This window comes from Sciurus carolinensis, chromosome 8 (assembly GCF_902686445.1).
Source record: "Sciurus carolinensis chromosome 8, mSciCar1.2, whole genome shotgun sequence".
NCBI lineage: Eukaryota > Metazoa > Chordata > Mammalia > Rodentia > Sciuridae > Sciurus > Sciurus carolinensis.
The window spans coordinates 8,218,328-8,237,689 of NC_062220.1; the positions used below are offsets into that span (position 1 = coordinate 8,218,328).

The 19,362-nt window shown below is 44.4% G+C and overlaps 1 protein-coding gene across 2 annotated transcripts in view; it reads right to left on the bottom strand.

Annotated features, from left to right (window-relative positions):
• Cntnap2 (contactin associated protein 2) overlaps positions 1-19,362 on the bottom strand; it is a 1,961,892-nt gene that overhangs the window by 140,181 nt on the left and 1,802,349 nt on the right. For both annotated transcript variants that reach the window (XM_047561468.1, XM_047561470.1), the window contains exons 19-20: positions 17,862-18,098; positions 9,746-9,879 (exon numbers count right to left, since the gene is read on the bottom strand). In XM_047561468.1, coding sequence (XP_047417424.1) covers positions 9,746-9,879; positions 17,862-18,098 — 371 coding nt within the window. The remainder of the gene's footprint in view (positions 1-9,745; positions 9,880-17,861; positions 18,099-19,362) is intronic.

The following is a 19,362-nucleotide window of genomic DNA, read 5'->3' on the forward strand; positions in this document are numbered from 1 at the left end:
CGGACCGCATGTTGAGATACATTTACTTTTCAGAGAGAAGATAAATTTATGTGAGATAGGAACCTGCTTTCAGGTAACTGTGCATAAGAAACAACCCGCTCTGCCTATTGTACTAAAAAATAGCTTGGAGAATTACAGTCTTTGAGAGTGATTTTAGTGCACTGCAGATGGATATAACAATATAATGCCTCACAGATTGGACTTTAGTTTTCATGCTAGACAAAATAGAAATCCAGCAGCCTTATCTTCTTTCTTGAGAGATGATTTATGTACTTAATGTGCTTGGGGAGAACAAATGAACTCCCCACCCTGCAGCTCATAAGCTTTGGCTGTGTTCTGGAGAAGGAAAGAGAACTGACACCTCAGACCTGAAACTGGATCAGAAATTGCACTGCAGCTGCCGTCCCACTGAGCTGTAAGAAATGGCGAGCGAAGCAAACACATTTTTCTGGAGTGTAGGAATGGAGGTCCTGTCTAGCCCTGGAGTGCATAATTCATTTGCAGATGAAATTGCTTTAGAAAAGAAATGAAAAACTTCAAGTGTTGACATATTCATTATGAGTCTTTTTCTGTTTCAGATCAGATGGGTTTGATGGGTTCCAACTTATTTTTTTTCTTATGTTCGTCTGTATAATTTCTATGAATTACAAAAGAAGCAAATGTTGAATCCTATAGTAAAAGATAAGTAAGAGAACGGGGTTCTTCTGGCCCCCAGGGAAGACCTTTAAGATGCAGCTCAAATGCCTCTGTGAGTCTTCTTGGATCCCTTGCTTCCCCCCGCCATGATTCTTTCTGTGCTTCCATAGTATGAGCTTCTGCTTGGGTTGGTGCTTGGTTCACATCTGTAGGATGGATGTCTGTTTCTTGTCCTGGGCTCATGGAGGGAACAGTCACACTGTGCATTGTGTCTAGGTTGGGTCCTGAACACAAGCTCAATGGGTTGGCCTTCATATCAGTGGAGGGGAAACTTTGTCCTGAAGACACTGTGGATAATGACCTGTTGATCCCTCTCTTAGTCCCTGCTTTTAAAAAGAGAAAGGAATTGGGAAGGAAGGAAGCTAATATTTTGTTGGGCCATAGACCATGCTAGATGTTTTTTGTATTTTCAGTTAACTCACACAAACCACATTAAAATAAGTGGCCTTGTTCCTATTTTACCAATAAGGAAATGGATTTTAGTAACCTGCTGGAGATCACAGAGCTATTAAGTGGAGGAGCCTGATAATAAGGACTCCTTAATATTTATGTCTTAATAATAACTTCTGAATTCAACAGCCGCAGCCCAAGGGTGTCTCTGCTTAGCCTGAGATCATCCTCGAAGGACCATTTTGCTTTATGTGCTCTGGTCTTATTACCAGCTCAAATTGCTAATATTCTCTTCTGCCATGTCCCCTTTCTATTATTTACACATTGAAAGGGAGACTAACTTTGAAGTCTCTTGTAGAGAGTTAGGTAGAACATGTTTCTTTTATCTGAAGAAAGGCACATCAAGCGTGCCCACGTCTGTTCTCCTCTCAGGGTGGAAGCTCCTGAGGGTGAAGGACATATTTTGTTCCTCCTGTCACCCCCTGTCCCACCAGCCAACCATGTTCTCCTCAGATGTCTGTCCTGTGGTAGACACTCAGCACATTTTTGACTCAAGTTGATCCATTTTATTTGTGCTCCATATCAGCTAATGGCCTTGTGGAGGGTCTTGGTGACCACCTGATGTTACCCAAGTCAGGCTGAAAAACTGGTTGCTGCTTGGACCTTTCCCAGCATGCAATGGTTTGGGTGGTAGATGGGGTAAGAAATAATGTTAGTTAGACATCCCATGCTAAATTCTTAGTGACCCTTTAGGTGATTTTAAATAGAAAGAAAAATACATTGTTAATAGAATAGTCTGGAACCATCTTGAGAATTTCTCATCTTCATAAACAGGACCTTCCCTAGACAACTCTACAGCACCCCTGGACTGTCCTTGCCTACTGGCTGCCTGCCCCTGTAGATGCCCCTTGTAGGGTGACCTGAGTAAAAGCTACCACTGGTTTGAAGCTATGTCAGGGAGCAGAATCTGGGTACCTTGCTTTCTCCTTCTAGAGACACTTCACTAAATAGCCCTGCTTTTTGCTCGTACCACATAATGAAAACTTGCTGAACTACCTTTCCAAGGGCCGAGAACCCACAGCCCAACCTAACACCAGAGAGGACATTACAAAAGCTAATGAGATCTTGAGGGTTTTGATGTGTGTCTCAATTACGAATGGGCTTTTATGGATACACAGAAATATGGAAGAAAAAATGAACTCAGGCCAAATTAATGGGAAGTTCCAACATATGCAGTTCCCCTCTCTTTTCTTCCCAGATGTCTTCTGTGGAATCAAACCACTATAAGGATGCAGGAAACTAATAAAATACTGAACTATGCTCTCCTTAGAATTGAACATGTCAGTCTTCCATTCAATGCAAAGTTAGTAGGTTCTTTCTGAGGTGCCAGGAGAGAGTCTGAGTGGGGAGACCGCTGTGGAAGGAAACGTGGGTGTTCTAATGGCTCTGCATCCCACGTCAAGCTCGCTCATAGTGCACAGTCAAGGCTGCGAGTCCACCACCCAGAGTAGGTAGAAACCCAATTAGCCAAAGGGAAGAAGCTACAGTAAACGGAATTTCAAGATCAAGACTCCAGGCAACCTACGTCAACTTTCCTTATTTGTTCTGACATCCCTAAGAAGATTTAATGTTTCCAAACTCCATTATTTTCTGTAATAAAGACTGGAACAACTTCTGGTATTAAAATTTTCAGGGGTGTTTACATCTATAGGCTTTTTGGTATTGTTCTTTATTGGAAGAGAGTTCAAGGGTGATAAAGGTACTGATTTTAATTTATTAATCTAAGCTCCGTGTCTGATTTCAGTCTGGGCTCTAGGCTGCTTAGAAAAGAAGCATGGTGACACAGAAGATGCGAGGTCGAGCTCACGTTTGGGACCTGATGGAGCTCTTCTGACATCGTGTGCTACATGACACTGAGCTTCAGGTTGGACCTCTGAGTTTTCTTTAATCTTGAAGGTTAGGATGTTATGACCCCAGCAAGGCACATTAGGACATTTCTTCTAATGATTGTGTTTTCCCTAATTACATTAATTATTTTATTTTTCTAAAGCGACTACTGTGTAATTTGGTAAGTTAAAAATGAGTATAATTTTTCATAAATCACAGTAGGTTGCTAATCTGATACTATTAGTATGTTAATATTGACAGCCTCTTACTGGGTGTGATTCAAGAATTGCACTTTGTCAAGATAATTGCACTTTGTCATAGATAATTGCACTTTGTCATAGACACAGTGTCTGTAGAATGCGGTACTATGTGTGGTTTCAGGCATCCACACAAAGTATGGTATGTCCTGGGATACTCCCCTGGCCACAGGGAGGACCACTGCATGCAAGAAACTAGTCTGTACACTGTCATCTCATGTCGCCTGTCAGACTCAGTGCCTGTGACCTGTGGCTTAGGGCAGGTTCTCTGCAAGGGATGCAATGGTCACAGGTGTCAGTCACTTCCTGCTTCCTACTCCAAGGAGGAGAGAGATGCAGGAAAGAGTTGACCAGTTTCCAAATATCAATGAATGAGCATAGAGCAAGCCCAGGAAGACAGAAGCTTCTACCAGAAAGAAAGCTGGAACTGCAAAAGCTTTGGGCCACAAAGATGCAGTAAGGTTTCTCAGTTCAGCAGACTGACAGCCCATGAGTAAAGGCCACGCTGAGGTCTTGCCACCCGAGCCTTTCATGTCAGGTAGCCTCAAGGTAGCTGCCATTGCCTTGGGAGAGAGGCATGGGCATCTGGAGATGAAATAAGTAGGTGGGTCTGAGATTCAAATCTTGGAAAGAGCTTGGGGTGCAGTTATGGGCACAGGAAACCGACTGGAAGCACAGGGTTCGGAAGCCAGCTCAGGAGTTGAGGGAACTGTGCTTGCAAAGAAACGGCAAGGTTGGTCTACTTTAGGGACATCTGTGCCTGCAGGAGCTGGAACCTTAAGCTGCACAGCCACAGGAGTGCATTGTCCCCAGGACTTGATTGAGAGGTGACCATGGCAGACCAGGCATAGGAAAGAGCCTCCTGGAGGACAGAGCCGTGGAGGGCCATGAGAACAGTGGAAAAAACGTGGCCCAATCAGGAGACTCCTCCTCCTCCCAAGGGTGGAGGTGGGGACCTGGTGGCCACGGAGGGTCGGGTAGTCAAAGTGGCTCTCATCACTGCTGGAGACCACGAGACTTTCTGTATCAAGAAGCATAGCTAACAAGAGATAGACTTCTACTGGGTAAGCCACTGAAAAGCTGGAGTTAATTGTTACAGCAACTGGTGTTACCCTAACAGTTGCATCTTTTTCTCTGTCCCTAGCATGTAGTATACGCTACCTGCTGCTTATGTTTTGAACACTTCTTTGACAATTTTTGAGATTCATAGTTGACACGTAGTAAAAATCATAATTCATGCAACAGTTTTTGTACAATTTGGTTGAAATTTTGATTAATGGCAAGTGAGAAATTATCATCTTTATTTTAAAAGTAGAATTTTGGGGTAAGCATTTGTTACGAAAACTCCCAATAAATAAAAAAGTCATGTCCTTTGTGGTAAAGAAACTGGAGACCTAACCACCACTTGTTCCTAAAGACTTAGAATTATGGAAGAAAGGTCTTATTTTGCTTGCAGGAAATCTGTTAACTTCTTTTTGGCAAGGATAGGGTGGCTCTCCAGTTAGATGAAAGAAGCCAAATGACACATCCTTACCATCTGTTCCATGTGCATTCTGAGCATCTATGCCAGAGAATAAATCCCTAACTCTCTGCTGTCTCAATTCCATCAAAACTACAAAATATGTGGTAGTTATGGATAAAGAACATCAGTTTTTTCATTTCTGTTTCCTAGCTAGTTTTGTCCTTGGACCAGGCTAGATATCAGAAAGCTGCTTCCTCTCCACTCGTGTCCCTTCACCTGCCCGTCATTCCAACCTGCCCACTCTCTACAGGGACATTGGGCAGAATTCCATTTTGAAGTGACGTTTGACTTTCCTAGGGAGATGCGGTCACCTGTGCTACAGGGATGCAGAAGCCATCGCTACTGCTTTTCCCGGAGCCTGCCCCACAACAGAAGGACAGAGGACCTCTGCCTGTCCCTGCATCTTAAAAACAAAAACAAGCAAAAAACCTGCAGAAAGACAGCAAAACATTTGTAATGTTTGGGTGTTGGGCGTATAGATCATATGTGTTATTACTCTCTGTGCTTTTAATGTTTTGAATTATTTTCTAAGAATAATAAAAATGCATGTTGCTCGAGGCCCTGTTAGCCAGAGGGATCTGCTTGCAGGATTTCGTGAGCATCCCTCCAGACGTCTCTCTATTGAATGACGGTCTGGAGCATGTGAACTGGGCAGGACAGGCCCAGCTCGCCTCCGCCTCTGCTCCACGCTGCATCCCCACCTTGGGTGGGTGACATCACAGCCCCTGAGTGTTAGCTCCAACGTCTCCAAGACGGGGATAATAATGGCACACAGCTCATAAGGTTTGGGTGAGGATTGAATATGAGAACGAGCATCAGGTCGTGCCTAGACCACAGGAAGAATCCGTCCTCCCCTGCTGCTGTCACGGATGTGATGCTGCATTAGCGGCTCACGTGATGGGCAGTTCTCCACATCGGTGAGCGTAATCCAGGGTATTAAAAAGGAGAATGAGAGAGTAGGAAAAGTTCCCACGCTGTGGAGGAAGTGGTGCATTTCATCCTCTTGCTCTCAAGAAGCTCAGAGCCGTTTCTGTGCGTGGGCGGGACGCTGTCCCCCTTGCCCCGGGCTGTGCTCTCCATGACCCGCTTCATTTCCCTGTTTCGTTCTCTGGGCTTCCTGTCGACCTCCTTGGATCCCATGTACAATGTGGCTGGGGAGAAAGAAAGGAAATAGGGAGGAAGGAAAAGCAGGAAGGACTGGTGACACACGACGTGGGCACTGTGCAGCGAGGCTCGGCTGGCCCATTCTCTTGGCACACAGGACTCCGCAGGTGCTCTGCCAGCGGGAGGTGTGTTGATGTTTTGACTGACATCAAGCATTAGGCCATTATTCCCAGCTGGTGTTCAGCAGTGATGCCACTTGGTGGTCGTCGTGGGTCCCCATTCATTTTGGTGTCTGATAACTGCTAGCGCCAGTTCTTCATTATCGGTGTGGAGATTGGGTGCTTTATTTTTTGGCAGCAAATGCTTCATCCAAGGTCAATTTCCCTCAAGTGCTCAGCACCGTTTCGGATGGTGTGTGCTCAGGGAATGCAAATTAATTTGATGTTAGCTTTAGCCAAACCCAGCTAGGAAGGTAAACCTGATTTTAAAAACACCATAAACACTGATAAACATCATCTAAATTATATGATGTTTGAGCTTGTATAAATGCATGAAAGTTCACCTGAATTCCAAAGGCATGATTCCACAGCACTTTCAAACTCAGCTCCGAATTATTTCTGTTCTTTGATTACAAGTGGGTTTTAATTTGAAGTGACTGTCCCTGCCATTCTATTTTATGGAAGAGGGGGCTATCAGAAGTGGTTGAAGATGTAGGTACCTTTCATGTTTTTGTTCTCTTATAAAAATGCAATATATGCTTATCATGGAAAATGAGGAAATACAGAAAACTCTAGAGGAAAGGGAACCATTCATAATCCCTTCACCCAGAAATAATTACTACTAATGTTTTATTATATCTCTTCCCACACATTTTTAAGGTTGTAGAAGTTCTCGAGATAGATTTGTAGATTGTTGTAAGGAAAACATTACAGCGTGTTTTGTAGAGGTAAAGGTATCGTCCGAATGATTTCTGGCTCCCCAGTCCTCCTGCCTGAGGGAAGTGGGCACGGGAAGTTTGGGGACCCACTTTTCCACAAGGAGGAGTCCTGTCTTGCCCTCGGCCACCACCTCCTACCTGTCTTCCTTTGCCCTTCAGGAGGCCTGTGGGGATGAGCCTGGGCTGGGGGAGCTAGAGCTCCCCAGGCCGGAAATCTTCCCCAGCCACTCAGGCCGCTCCCTGAACACCCCCGGGGACCTTGATTCAATTGCATTACAGCTACAAAAAGTGGGAGGAAGGACTGTCCTGCACTGGGGTGCACTTCCATGGCAGAAATCCTTCCCTGTTATGTGGATTGACTTCCTCATCTATTCCCCCCTCAGAGCGGGGCCCATCCCGAGCTTCCTGCGCCCAGCAAGGCTCCCTCCCTTCACTGCAGCTGGGTTCTGTTCTCTGAGAAAGGCCCCCAGCTGCCCACACCAAGCACAGAAATTGAGGAAGAACCGCACATCTCTTTTCTCCTCTCCCCCCGCCAGGTGAGCATGTGACCCAAGCGGGGACTGTTAGAGATCTGGGATTTTAAAATGAGAATCAAGAAAGTAGGGCCCCTTTTCCTGGTAGTACAACTGGGAAGACATGAGCCCAGGATGTCGGTGACTAGGACCCGTGACATATTCAGGATGGAACTTGCAGTAAGAAGTAGTCAACCCAGGCCTCCGGGAGACAAGAGAGACAGGAGGGCGGGAGAGGCTGGCCCAGGGTATTCTAGTCTAGTTGTAGGCTAGGTTCCCTGAATTCTCCTCCCCAAGGGTTGGTTTTCTCTTCCTTAAATTCTATAATTCTTCCCAATAAATTAGTTCTGAACTGATTTTTTTGAGGGGGAAGTCATTAGTTGCCAAAATCATCCTAACGCCAGGGCCAGCCCCCGTCACCGGCTAGTGCCCTGGGTGCTCTGCAGTTGTGGCCTGTGATTCACGAGCCCTGGGTTCTTCAGCCACCACCCCTCCCCTTTATCAGGCGGGTCTCTAAGGCCCTGTGGCAGAGCGAGGGTTGACCCTACTCAACCCCATGGCTGTGGGGGTCTCCTCTGCTCTCCCATCTTTAAAGTTAATTGTTGAGCACTTTTTAACTTGCCATGGGAAATGGCTAGATAAGTCATTTTTAAAACAAGAGGTAACAGGTTGGTGGTTTAAAATAAGAGAATATCTAATTCAGTGCCACTGAACAAGTTGTCCATCTGATGGAGGAAAGCCACCTGGCTCCTGGACTCACTGGCCTTTTGGAGTGGACTTGAGCCGTGGTTAGAGATGGGCTCAATATGCTCAATGAAGAGTCTGCCGCCCCTGAGGCTCCACAGGCGCCGTGCTGGACCAGGGACTCGGAGGGTCACTGGAGAGAACCGGATCTCCGTCTCATTCCATAGATGGCATAAGGAACTGTAAGAGCGTGCTGTCATTTTCCTACGGAAGACCTGTCCTTAAAGTGCCCTCTGGCATTTACCGCTAAAGGCCAGCGCGGACTCCACATCAAGTCAGGAATCTGACATGCAGCAGCGCAGGAGAGACAGGGCTGCGCCTTTCCTTGCGACTGAACTCCCCCCAGCCACCGGCCAAATCTGAATGAAGTCTGGGTGCTGCCAAATGACACTCCTCTTCACTGACAAAGCAGCACCCGCCGGGTTCTGTCCTGACAGGTATCTATTTTGAACTCCTTCTTGAGAATGCGCAACAGCTCCCATCCTTGGTCCTTTGGCTCCCAGCCTGGGGAGACCTCCCCAGGTGATGTTTTATTCATGGTGTCTCCCAGGCTGGCTGACAGACGGTGGGGGCAAAAAATGTGAAATAAAACTCGAATGTCACAACCCAACTCTCCCTTTGTGCTGAAAGTCTGAGGCTCTGGGGAGACTCTGGGGAGTTCTGAGGACTTTTAAGGCAAAACCTCCACAGAAAAAAATCTATAGTTATTCATATTATGTTAGTTGTGAAAGAAGTAGGTCAGATAAACCAAAATAACCTTCGCTGGGAAACATGATGAGCTCCGGACACGTGAGAGTGGCCAGGAGAGATGACGTGGGAGACGAGAACAGAGGTCTGATGGATCCTAGGATGATTCCGAGGTCTGGCCATGGGAAAGCCACGAAGAATACACAGAGGAAGTGGTTATTCTACTTCTCCCTAAAATATTTGTTTACCATCAACTTTGCCACTGCCTTTCCAGTAAGATTTACAGTTGGACCTTTATATCCAGGGGTTCTGCGACCTCAGATTCAACCAGTGGCAGATCAAAAATATTTAAAAATAAAATTGCATCTGTATTGAACCTTATTTTTTTTCTTGTCATGAATCCCTAAACAATATAATACAACAACTATTTACAGAGCACTTACATTGTATTAGGTATTATAAGTCATTTGGGGGTGACTCAAAGTATACAGAAGAATGTATGTAGGTTCCATGCATATACTATGTCATTTTAATTTTATTCTGGTACTAGGGATTGAATCCAGGGGCATTTTACCACTGAGCTACATCCCAGTCCTTTTTATTTTTTATTTTGAGGAAGGGTCTTGTTAAGTTGTTGAGGGTTTTGCTAAGTGGCTGAGGCTGGCCTTGAATTTGTGATCCTCTTGCCTCAGCCTCCCAAGCCACTGGGATTACAGGCATGTACCCCTGTACATAGTCAACACTATTCTATTTTATATAAAGGACTTCAGCATCCTCAGATTTTGGTATCTGTAGGGTAGGGGGTCCTGGAACCAATGCCTCATGAATACCTGGTGATGACTATGTATCTTTTTACTTAGTTAAGTCATTTGTAATAAAAAGTATGATAACTGTTTCTTCTACCTGCCCTGATTCCCCCAAAGAAAGCCAACGGCCAAGTATTTCAGGGCATAGAGACTCACACGATATTATTATTATGTGTATCATTTACATGTACACATGCATATACCTTGAGAATTATGGTCTTCTCCTGACGGGTGATGTTGACGCTGTGGGGCTGTCCGTTGGCCATGTTCCTGTGGTCCACGTCAATGTTGTACGGCTCTCTGGTGCCTCCCAGGTTGTACCGAATCTGCAAGTTTCCTATTTAAGAAGAAGGAAAGAAACCTGGTAGCTATTTTTTCTCTGTCTCATTTCAGTGTCACTTTCCCCACTCCTGAAACTTAGACTTCAGTTAAACTCTGCTCCTTCGTTTGATGCCTTTTGACACCGTTCCAGGTTTGAATCTGGATTCTCTACTCAGATAGCTGCTGATCCACAGGGTTGACAGCACCGGGCTCACAGGTATTTACGACCTGCCCACGATGCGCCCCAGTGACCATTATCTCAAAGTTGAGGCAGCAAGTCGTATAAGTGCTCCTAGCTGGGGTTGTGCCTGGAAATGAAGAAGGAGAACATATACAATGCAGGACTGGGGAGACACCTGCAGGCCCCACCAAATACTATGTGAAATAAAAAATAGAGGCACTGCACAGAGAAGGTCTTATGCCATCAGTGAAGTGTGACGATCTGCATGTAAAAGAATCTCAACCATCCAATATTAAAAACAAACATAATTTGCAAAGATAAATACATGGGATTTGGGGTGGCTTCACTGTGGACAAGAAAGCAAAATATGAATTTTATTCTAGGTTAGAGGTTAACCAAATGCAAATTAAAGGCAAGGATGGGTGACCCAGGCCCACAAGGTCCCTCCATAATATTTCATTTGGCCGCCTCAACTTTCCTGTTTGTCTCCTTGCTTCTTCTCAACAATGACAAGTGCTATTCAGAAAGGTTAATGCGGCATCCTAGATCCTGCTTTTAGCTAATCGGCATAGCAAGCATGACTTTTATCTCTTATTTATGATCTCTAAAATATATCAATTTTTTAATGTCATTTTTACTCAAATTGGAATTTTTGTGCTGTTAACAGCATTTGACATCCTGGAACTTAAAAATGGAGCCAGCCATCCTGCAAGAGTTTGACCAACTGGAAACACCTACTGGATTTGCTGTTGCCTCTTTCATTTTCTTTCTACAGGCATAAAACTGATAATCTGATTTTTTTTTTTTTTTTTTTTTTTTTTGTACTGCGGATTGAACCCAGGGGTGCTTAACCACTGAGCCACATCCCTAGCCTTCTATCATTTTTGTTTTAAATTGTTCTAATTAGTTGTACCTGACAGTAGAATACATGGATACATTTTGATAGATCATACATAAATGAAGTATGATCTCTCATTTTTCTGATTGTACATATGGCAGGATCACATCGGTCATGCAGTCATACATGTACCTGAGGTGATAATGTCTATTTCACTCTACTGTCCTTCCTACCCCCATGTCTTCCCCTCCCTTCACTCCCCTCTACCTAAAATAAAGTAACTCTATCCTTCCCACCCCACCCCATTGTGAATTAGCATCCACATATCAGTGAACACACTCGCCTTTGGTTTTTTGAGACAGGGTCTTGCTAAGTTGCTTAGGGCCTTGCTAAATTGCTGAGGCTGGCCTTGAACTCTTGATCATCCTGCCTCAGCTGCCTCAGCCACTGGGATCGCAGGCGTGCACCATCGTGCCCGGCTGAGACATTTATTTTTAAGTTATAAAATAAAACATGATAATCAAGACTGAGAAAGTCAACAAAAATACCGTCACCTGAAACCCCCGCAGGGAGCCATAGCGGCTCTGCGCCCAGACAGTCTCTCCTCCCAGACGCTGGCGCGCATACATACACCCAGAAACAAATGCAGTGCTTTCGAGATGCTGCCCTTCCCTATTTAGGGCTTCAAGCATTACACATGCCATTTAAAATGTAGCACCATGTTCCCGGAGTTGAAAGAAACATTTGTTAGGGTAATCAAGAATTAATTGCACTTGGTGTTTTTACTTCCCGAATGAAATTCAATAAACCTCTGCTATTTCTGAGTTTTACTTTAGCATCTTGTCTTGGATTTCTTTGCTTATAGCATTTCTGCCAAGCATGGCTGATTTTCTTCTCTTAAATATCAAATTCACCCCTTCTTTTCCACATGGCTCCTTTCCAGCAGATGTGGGCTCTCTGTGTCCAACACCTTCTCTGTTTATCAAAAACCTTCCGGTCACACAGTTACTTACTCCTGACTCCATTGAGGTCACTCTTGCTGTGACTGTCTACTCAATATTTTGACCTGAATGTCTTGTTGGCCCCTCAGATGTAGCACATGCAACGTAGTATGGATCCATCCCCAGAAGTACCCCATCGCTGTGCATTTTGATTGATGGCCACCCTGTGCTTCCAACTCCCCTTTCCTGTATCAGGTGTATTTCAGCCAATGTTGGCTTGATCTTTAAAGTGTACCTGCACCTTGCTCCCCTCCCCCGCCCAATCTGACCTCTGCCCCTCACACAACCTTTCCCACTGGTGGTCGGTGGGAAAGGTGACCCTCTGCTCAGAATTCTCCAATGGCTTCCATCTCATTCAGAATAGCAATTGAAGTCCTTGTGGTGACTTATCAGTCCCCACTGGCGCATCCTCCATCACCTCTGACCTAAGCTCTGATCTCGCTCCTCCTTGCTCAGGCCTCGCCAGTTCAAATGGCCTCCTTGCTGTCTCCCCAGATGCCTACCAAGTTGCTACCTGGGACCTTTGCCCTTGCCTCTGTCTGGGATTCTTGCCCTGCAATGTCTGCACGGCCTACCTCTTACTCCTTCAGATTTTGCTCTTCTGTCGTCTTCTCAGTGATTACTTCTCAGTGATTACTGTGATTCCTCAATGAAAGTGGAAGTTACCCACTCCTGTTCCTTGGCCAGTCTTCCCCTTTCTGCCTTATATTTCCCCCATAACAGTTCTAACCATACAACATACTGCAGTTTGCACTTAATTAATTTGCTTATCTATCTTCTTTTCAAAGGTAAACTCCATGAAAGTCAGAATTCTGTTTATATGCTTTCTTTCACTAGGCCCAGTGTTTAGAATAGTACCTGATCTATGGTTGGTACTTTGTAAGGATATATTTAAAAAATTTTTTTTTAGTTAGAGATGGACATAGTACTTTATTTATTTTTATGTGGTGCTGAGGCTTAAACACAGGTGGTAGGCAAGCTCTCTACCACTGAGCTACATCCCCAGGCCCATATAAGCATATTTTGAATCCATTCATGAATGGGTCTTCTTGCTTCTGTGCTTTCTCTTTCCCAATGTTTACATGCAAAGCAGAGAGAAGTCTTTTCAAAATGCACATGTATTTCATGGGTTCATTTAAAGCCCTTTGAAGTCTTCCAGTTGCTCATAGGATGAAGATGTACATTCTTAAGGTGGCTCCTCCTGCCCCATCTGATTTGAATTCTGCTTGCTCATTTATTTTCAAATCATACCACTGTCCCTCTTGCTTTGTATACCCAAGCTGCCTTGGACTTCTGTTCCCTAGAAAATATCAGTCTCCTCCTGCCTCAGGGCCTCAGAAGGTGCTGCTCCCTCTTCCTGGGTCCTTTTCCTCCACCCCTCAGCGTTTCTCTGAGTTTTTCCCCCCTTTACCCTAATAGCATTAAAAGCAATCATTGTTTGCAAGTGAAGGAGATGATTAGACAGCGTTTGGCAACCTAGAGAACGAACAAGGCGGTTGTCCTAAGCTTCTACTCCTTATGCTTGGACATTATATAATGATGGCCAGTTCCCTCAAATACTTGGCTCCATTGATTCACCTTTCATTAATTTACTTCTGCAGAGTGCATTTCTTTAGTTCCTGTACAAAGCACAGTTTTTCTGCAGGTCTGAAAGTGAGCTGTCTGGCTAAAGTGTGAATCCACTTGTAATGCAGACAACCATCCCTGCCCCCCAAGCCTGGGCACTATGCCTGGATCTGGGGATCCAAAGAAAAGTAAGAGAAGGCTCTGGATTTGAGTGTCAGAGGAACTGGTAACGATGCAGAACCTGGTCCATATACCTCCTGACAATCAGTGGTCCTTGTATTTTCTCCTGTTCTATTAAAAGCAGTATTAAGCTGGGTGTGGTAGTATACGCCTATAATCTCAGCTACTTGGGAGATGGAGGTAGGAGTATTACAAGTTTGAGGCCAGCCTCGGCAACTTAGTGTTACCCAGTCTCAAAAATAAACAATGGAAAGGACTGGAGATGTAGTGCAGTGGTAGAGCACTTGCCTAGCACGGAGGCCTGGGATCAATCCCTACTACTGAGTGGGAAAAATGAAAAGTCAATATTGAGTTGTTTTCATTTTTTTTCTTTCTCTTTTCTGTCTTTGTTGGGCTTCAAAGATATGATTTAAAATTCCTGTAAATGGTTCACTTAATGGCATCAGAAATTATTTGCTTTGACAAAAAAGATGAACTGGAACTTTAAATTTATGTAGGGTGACTATCTATAAACAATAGTGGAACTATTCTTGAAAAATAAAATTTAAATGATATATTTATTCCTTTCAAATGATAGCAGAAGAGGATCACTAAATGATGGTTGGGAGGATGTTAATATTTACCCATTAAAATAAAATATTATTCAAATGAGGGGTACTTCACTTCTTCTATATCATATTCATCTCCTAGGTGAATTAAAGCCCTTATAAGGGACTGCTCTTTTATTGGCTGCAGCAAATAACGTACTTAACAGATTTATTCTCTCCTGGTCTTCATCATTATCATCAGCAAACACTTATAGGGCACCTATTGTAGGCAGGAGACACAGTGCGGGGAGCTTTTCATCTCCTGGGGAGACAGGGCGTATTTATAACAGAGACAGATAACAATACAGTACATTAAGTGCCAAACAAATGACATTGAAAATAAGCATAATGGGAGTTTGAAGCCAGGAGAAGTCATTGTACGGAGGTGAGCCTGGATGTGGGCTTAGGATGAAAGACAGGTGTGGACCGAAGAGTCAGGTGGAGGGTGTCTGGGTCTGGGAGCCCTGTGGGTATGAGGCCAGGACAGAGGACCGAAGGCTGACTGGAGTCTGTGCCTCTTGAAAATGAAGAGCAGGGGCCGCTGAATAGGAGGCAAAATATGGACTGAATCTGTGGATTCCGATGAGAATAATCACTCAGCCTCACCCATGGCCACTGCGTGTATATGCCACATGGTGCTTAAGACTTGGCATTCACTTGATTTTCATAAAAATTCAATAAGGGAGACACTATTTTATAATCAGGAAACTGAAGCATGAGGCTGCTTATTGATTTCCAGGTCAACTGAGAAAAGGCAGGTGCGGAATTCAAATCCAGACAGTCCAGGATCTTCCCATGAGGCTGGTAGGTCCTGCCTAAAGGCAGTGGGATTAGGGATCTCCCCTTTGACCAAGGCTCCGTTAAGTGTTTAGTGCGGACATTATACACTATCTCCAGTCAACAATGTCCATATGAAGGAGGGCTTTCTGGCTGTGCTGGGAAAGGCTGAGGCAGAAGCAACAGGAAGTAGAGCCGGGCCAGGGCTGCCCAGTGGAGGTGCTATCCTGCCCCTGGGTGATGGAGTGGCAGTGCAGTTGCCTGACATGAGTGAAGCTGGAAACACGGGCATCGGGCATTGATGAGTGTCTGGGAGAGTGGTGGCAGGGATCCAGGGGATGGGATCAGAGCAGAGTCCTCAGGGCTTGTTAGTCTGGCCCACAGGAGGGGGAAGGACTGAGCATTTGCAAATAGAGCTCAAGCAACTTCGAGGTGGTGGTGGCTGTCAGAACAAGGAGGCTCCAGGGAGGAGGGCTCTGGGGAACAGCCTTTCATGAGGCCGGAAGGACACCAGGGTTTTAGCTAAGACTTTCTAGCTTGTTAGTTTTTCTTTTTCTTTTTTTTTTTTTTTAACCCCCTGGTATTTTGTCATACATAGACCTTATCGATGTTTTTTGTTTTTCCTAGAAGTTAAAAATAAAAAAAAAGCAGTACTTGGAATGCAAAAGGTTTAAATTTTCACCAGCAGTTTGAGGACGGCCTTGCAACAATTGGAAAGAAAGGGCCTGCTTTTCTTTTCCCCCAAGTGCACTGATGTCCATTGGTGCCTGCAGTGGAGGGAGCAGTTGGCGGAGGGCGCTGGGCGACACCTGCAGCTAGAAACCCCGCCCTGCCCTCAGCAGATGAGCCTGCGAGTTCTCGAACCTCTCTGCGCTGTAGCCTTGCCATCTGCAGACAGGCATCAGAACGGGCTCTACCTCGTGGAGGTGTGGCTCATAGAATCAGCCCACGCGAAAACACTTAGGATGATGCTGGGCATGCAGTGAGCATCATTAAGCGGCAGCCGTCACTAACAAACTGATTACTCAAAGCATTCCCCACCAATAACACCCCCATACGGGGCGCGCATGCGCGCAAGGCTGCCTGCCATAGGCTGTGGGAAGATGAGTTACTGAAATTGAGCTGGGACCAAATTTTAGTGTGGCAGCAATAGAGGAGTGGACAACCAGCATCCACGGTGCATGCTCATCAAATTCCTGACAATCTCAAGGTGAGAGCCCTCCTCCGGGGGAATGGGAGCCTGGTACCTCTGGATAGAGAACATCAAGATTACAAACCATTTCTCCTGATCCAGGGGAAATAAACCAGTGGTCTCCTGGCAAGCAGGGGATGCAGATATTCTCTCCTGCACTCTTACTTTCTGATTTTACTTGCTATACTTTTTTTCTTTTCTGATTAGAAAAGCAACACTTGCCCGGTGTGAGCATCTGACATGTACAGAAGAATATTACTCAGGAGAAACAAATCACCCATAATCCAGTCAAACACCTGTGTGCACATTATTGCTATTTTTCTATCTGTATTTGCTTTCCAGAGCTAAGTTGATTATAGATTCAAGACTGTACCTCTAGTTTCTTATTTTCTTTTTTTCTGTCTTACCATTATGTTAGATAAAATTTCCCTATGTCATTAGTTGCTCTGCATAAAAATTATTTTTAATGAATTCATATTATTCCACACAATGATGTCTCCCTTTGTTACTCTTTTACTAAAACAAACTTCTAGGCTCTTTCTAATCCTTATTTTTATAAATAGCACCATGATGAACATCTTTGTGCTTCATAAAGCCTTGTGTGATTGTCTTATTTCTTTAGGAATAATTTCCAAAAGGGAAAATTTTATGCTATATACATTTGCTCACATTCTTTTTACCAACAAAGCATTACCTAGAGAAGGAGTTTAAAATTTGCAATTTCTTAAAACTTTAGCTGAATTGGTTAATAATTTTTGGTTCTCATGGGAGAAGATCTTGATCTTTAAGATGCTACAACATTGGGACACTTGTCAGGGAGTGAGGAGGGGTGGAGGATGGGGGGCCTTCACAGAGCTCACACAGTCTGCAGGAGTGAGCTGCTGGGATCTCTTCCTTCACACACCAAACACATTTATTCCTAAAAAAGTGATCCTGAAACATTAACTATAAGTGAAGTGATGTTTCAGAAAGGAGATGCATTTCTTGGTTCAGGACTGGCTGGATTCCTTGGTTCAGGACCGGCTAGACTCTTCTCGGAGGGCACCATGGGAAGGCTGAAGCGCATTTGAATATTCTAACCAGGATCCTGTCTGGCTCAGTGCTCAGTGGTGATCAAGATGGCGCCCGGGCATTACAAGTGAAAATGTACCCCTGCCTTTAGCAACCCTTATTCCAGGGAGGTATTTTATAAAAGTAGAATTCTGAGTGAGTTTAGGGATGAAAATATCTCTGATTTTCTATTTCTGTTGAAAGTTCATAATCCTGTAGTTGTCTATTGATACAATATCATAAATCAGGATAGTTCATTGATTTATATAAAATTAATTTTACTACTTCAAAGCTCATGCCAGTTTAACACAGGGGTGAAGGGATTTATTTGATGGGAACAGAAAATAATCACTACACTTGTGAAACCATCTCTTATTCATGTAATAAGTTTCTTGAAAGGAATTGATATACCTTATCGACACTACTACTGTAACACGCTGCTACAAAACGCTCAGGCAGTGAGATATTTCTTGACTTTCATTCAGAGAACAGGATTCAAAGAAGTTAGCTCGCTTTCTTAATGTCTCATGGGGAATAAAGAACAAGCTGGAACAATTCAGATTCCTTCTAGAACATTCTGTCTGCCCACTGTGAGATGGCAGAAAACTAACCATCCTTGTCCTTACCCGTGGGTTTGACGAGAACTGCCAAGAAGTCTGTGGTGAGAGAGCTGACGTAGAGGAGGATGCAGGGTGCCCTGGTGGTGCTGAAGCTGAAATGGATCTGCTCCTGGGCCAGGTCTGGGCCCGAGTGCTGCTGGTCCAGAGAGTTCTCTGCTCTGCCGCCTGAGTCTTTGGAACTGACTGCAGGTGCCTGGAAGTTATACCGAAGCCACATCCCCTCTTCAAAAAATGCACCAACATCTGTCGAAAAGGAAAGATGAAATTGAAAAATGAGGACGGCGTCGATGTCACCCCAGGTGAGGTGTTGAACCTGGCTAGACTGTCGACCTCATCATGGTCTCTAAGATAGGTCACTGGCCCCAGGAAGGCGTCAGACTGAGTCAACTATTCAGATGGGTGCCATTTCATCAATACAAATAGTCTATCAAAAACAAACCAAACAACAGAGCATGTAACAGAGTATGGATATCTGTAAAATTAAAAACAGTAATAAAAATTAAGAAGCTGAAATCAAACTAAAGAAAAATTTCATTTACAGTGCTTAGACCAAATAACTAATTTTTAGGTTAAGGAGTCAGACTGGAAAATAAAGGCAGAATTACAGCATAAAGCCCTGGTTTAAGGAGTCCACTTGTGCATTCTCTGAGATTGGTTTTGATTTGGTTATTCACATAGAAAGGCCCATGATAAACCCTAAGACCTGGGGGCAGGGGCTTTGTGTATAGGGTTTCCATTCACAAAATACAAAATTTGAGAGAACTAGATTGAGATTCGGCTCTGGGGTCAGTTAGCTGTGTGGCTTACAGGAAATTACTTAACCAACTTCTACGGGCTTAAGTATTTCATCTGCGAAGTGGAGAGTAATTAGCTCTAAATAAATAGTATCTATTATTATCATTAAGAAACAAGAAGAAAGGTCCCTAACCCTTCCTGCACGATTCTTTTCTGATAGCCTAATGAGTGCTAATTAGTTTTTAATCACTTCCTGGCAGACAGGCTCCTGTGCAGGTTGCCCATAATTTGCTCACCTGTGTTCTGAACTCCCTCTCCCTCACTGACAGCCCGAGTCACCCTATGAAGATTCCTGTGGTCTTCAAAGTTCCAGTTTCATGACCCTCTTCATATGCCATTCCAAAGCATTTCTCAAACTTCATTGCCCAGGGAACCCATTAGTCCCACAACACCCAACATCCCACAGAATTGACACGATGCAGAATGTATTTTGCAAAACACTGCTCCACACCATGACTGACAGAGGAAGACAGTATTAGTATCCCCTGGGGGGTACTAATGGCTTTTAGCAGGCAGAGGTAAGGTCAGTAGAGTGTCCTGCAACTAGGGAACTGTCTTTCACAATAAAGAACTGTCTTGCTCAAAATCCTGAAGATATCTTCGTTGGGAAACACAAGACTGATCGAATACTTCATCCATGCCAGTTGCTGCATGGTTTGTTGGAATGTGAAGCTGAGCAAAAAAGGTCCTGGTCTGTGAGGAGCCTTTCCTC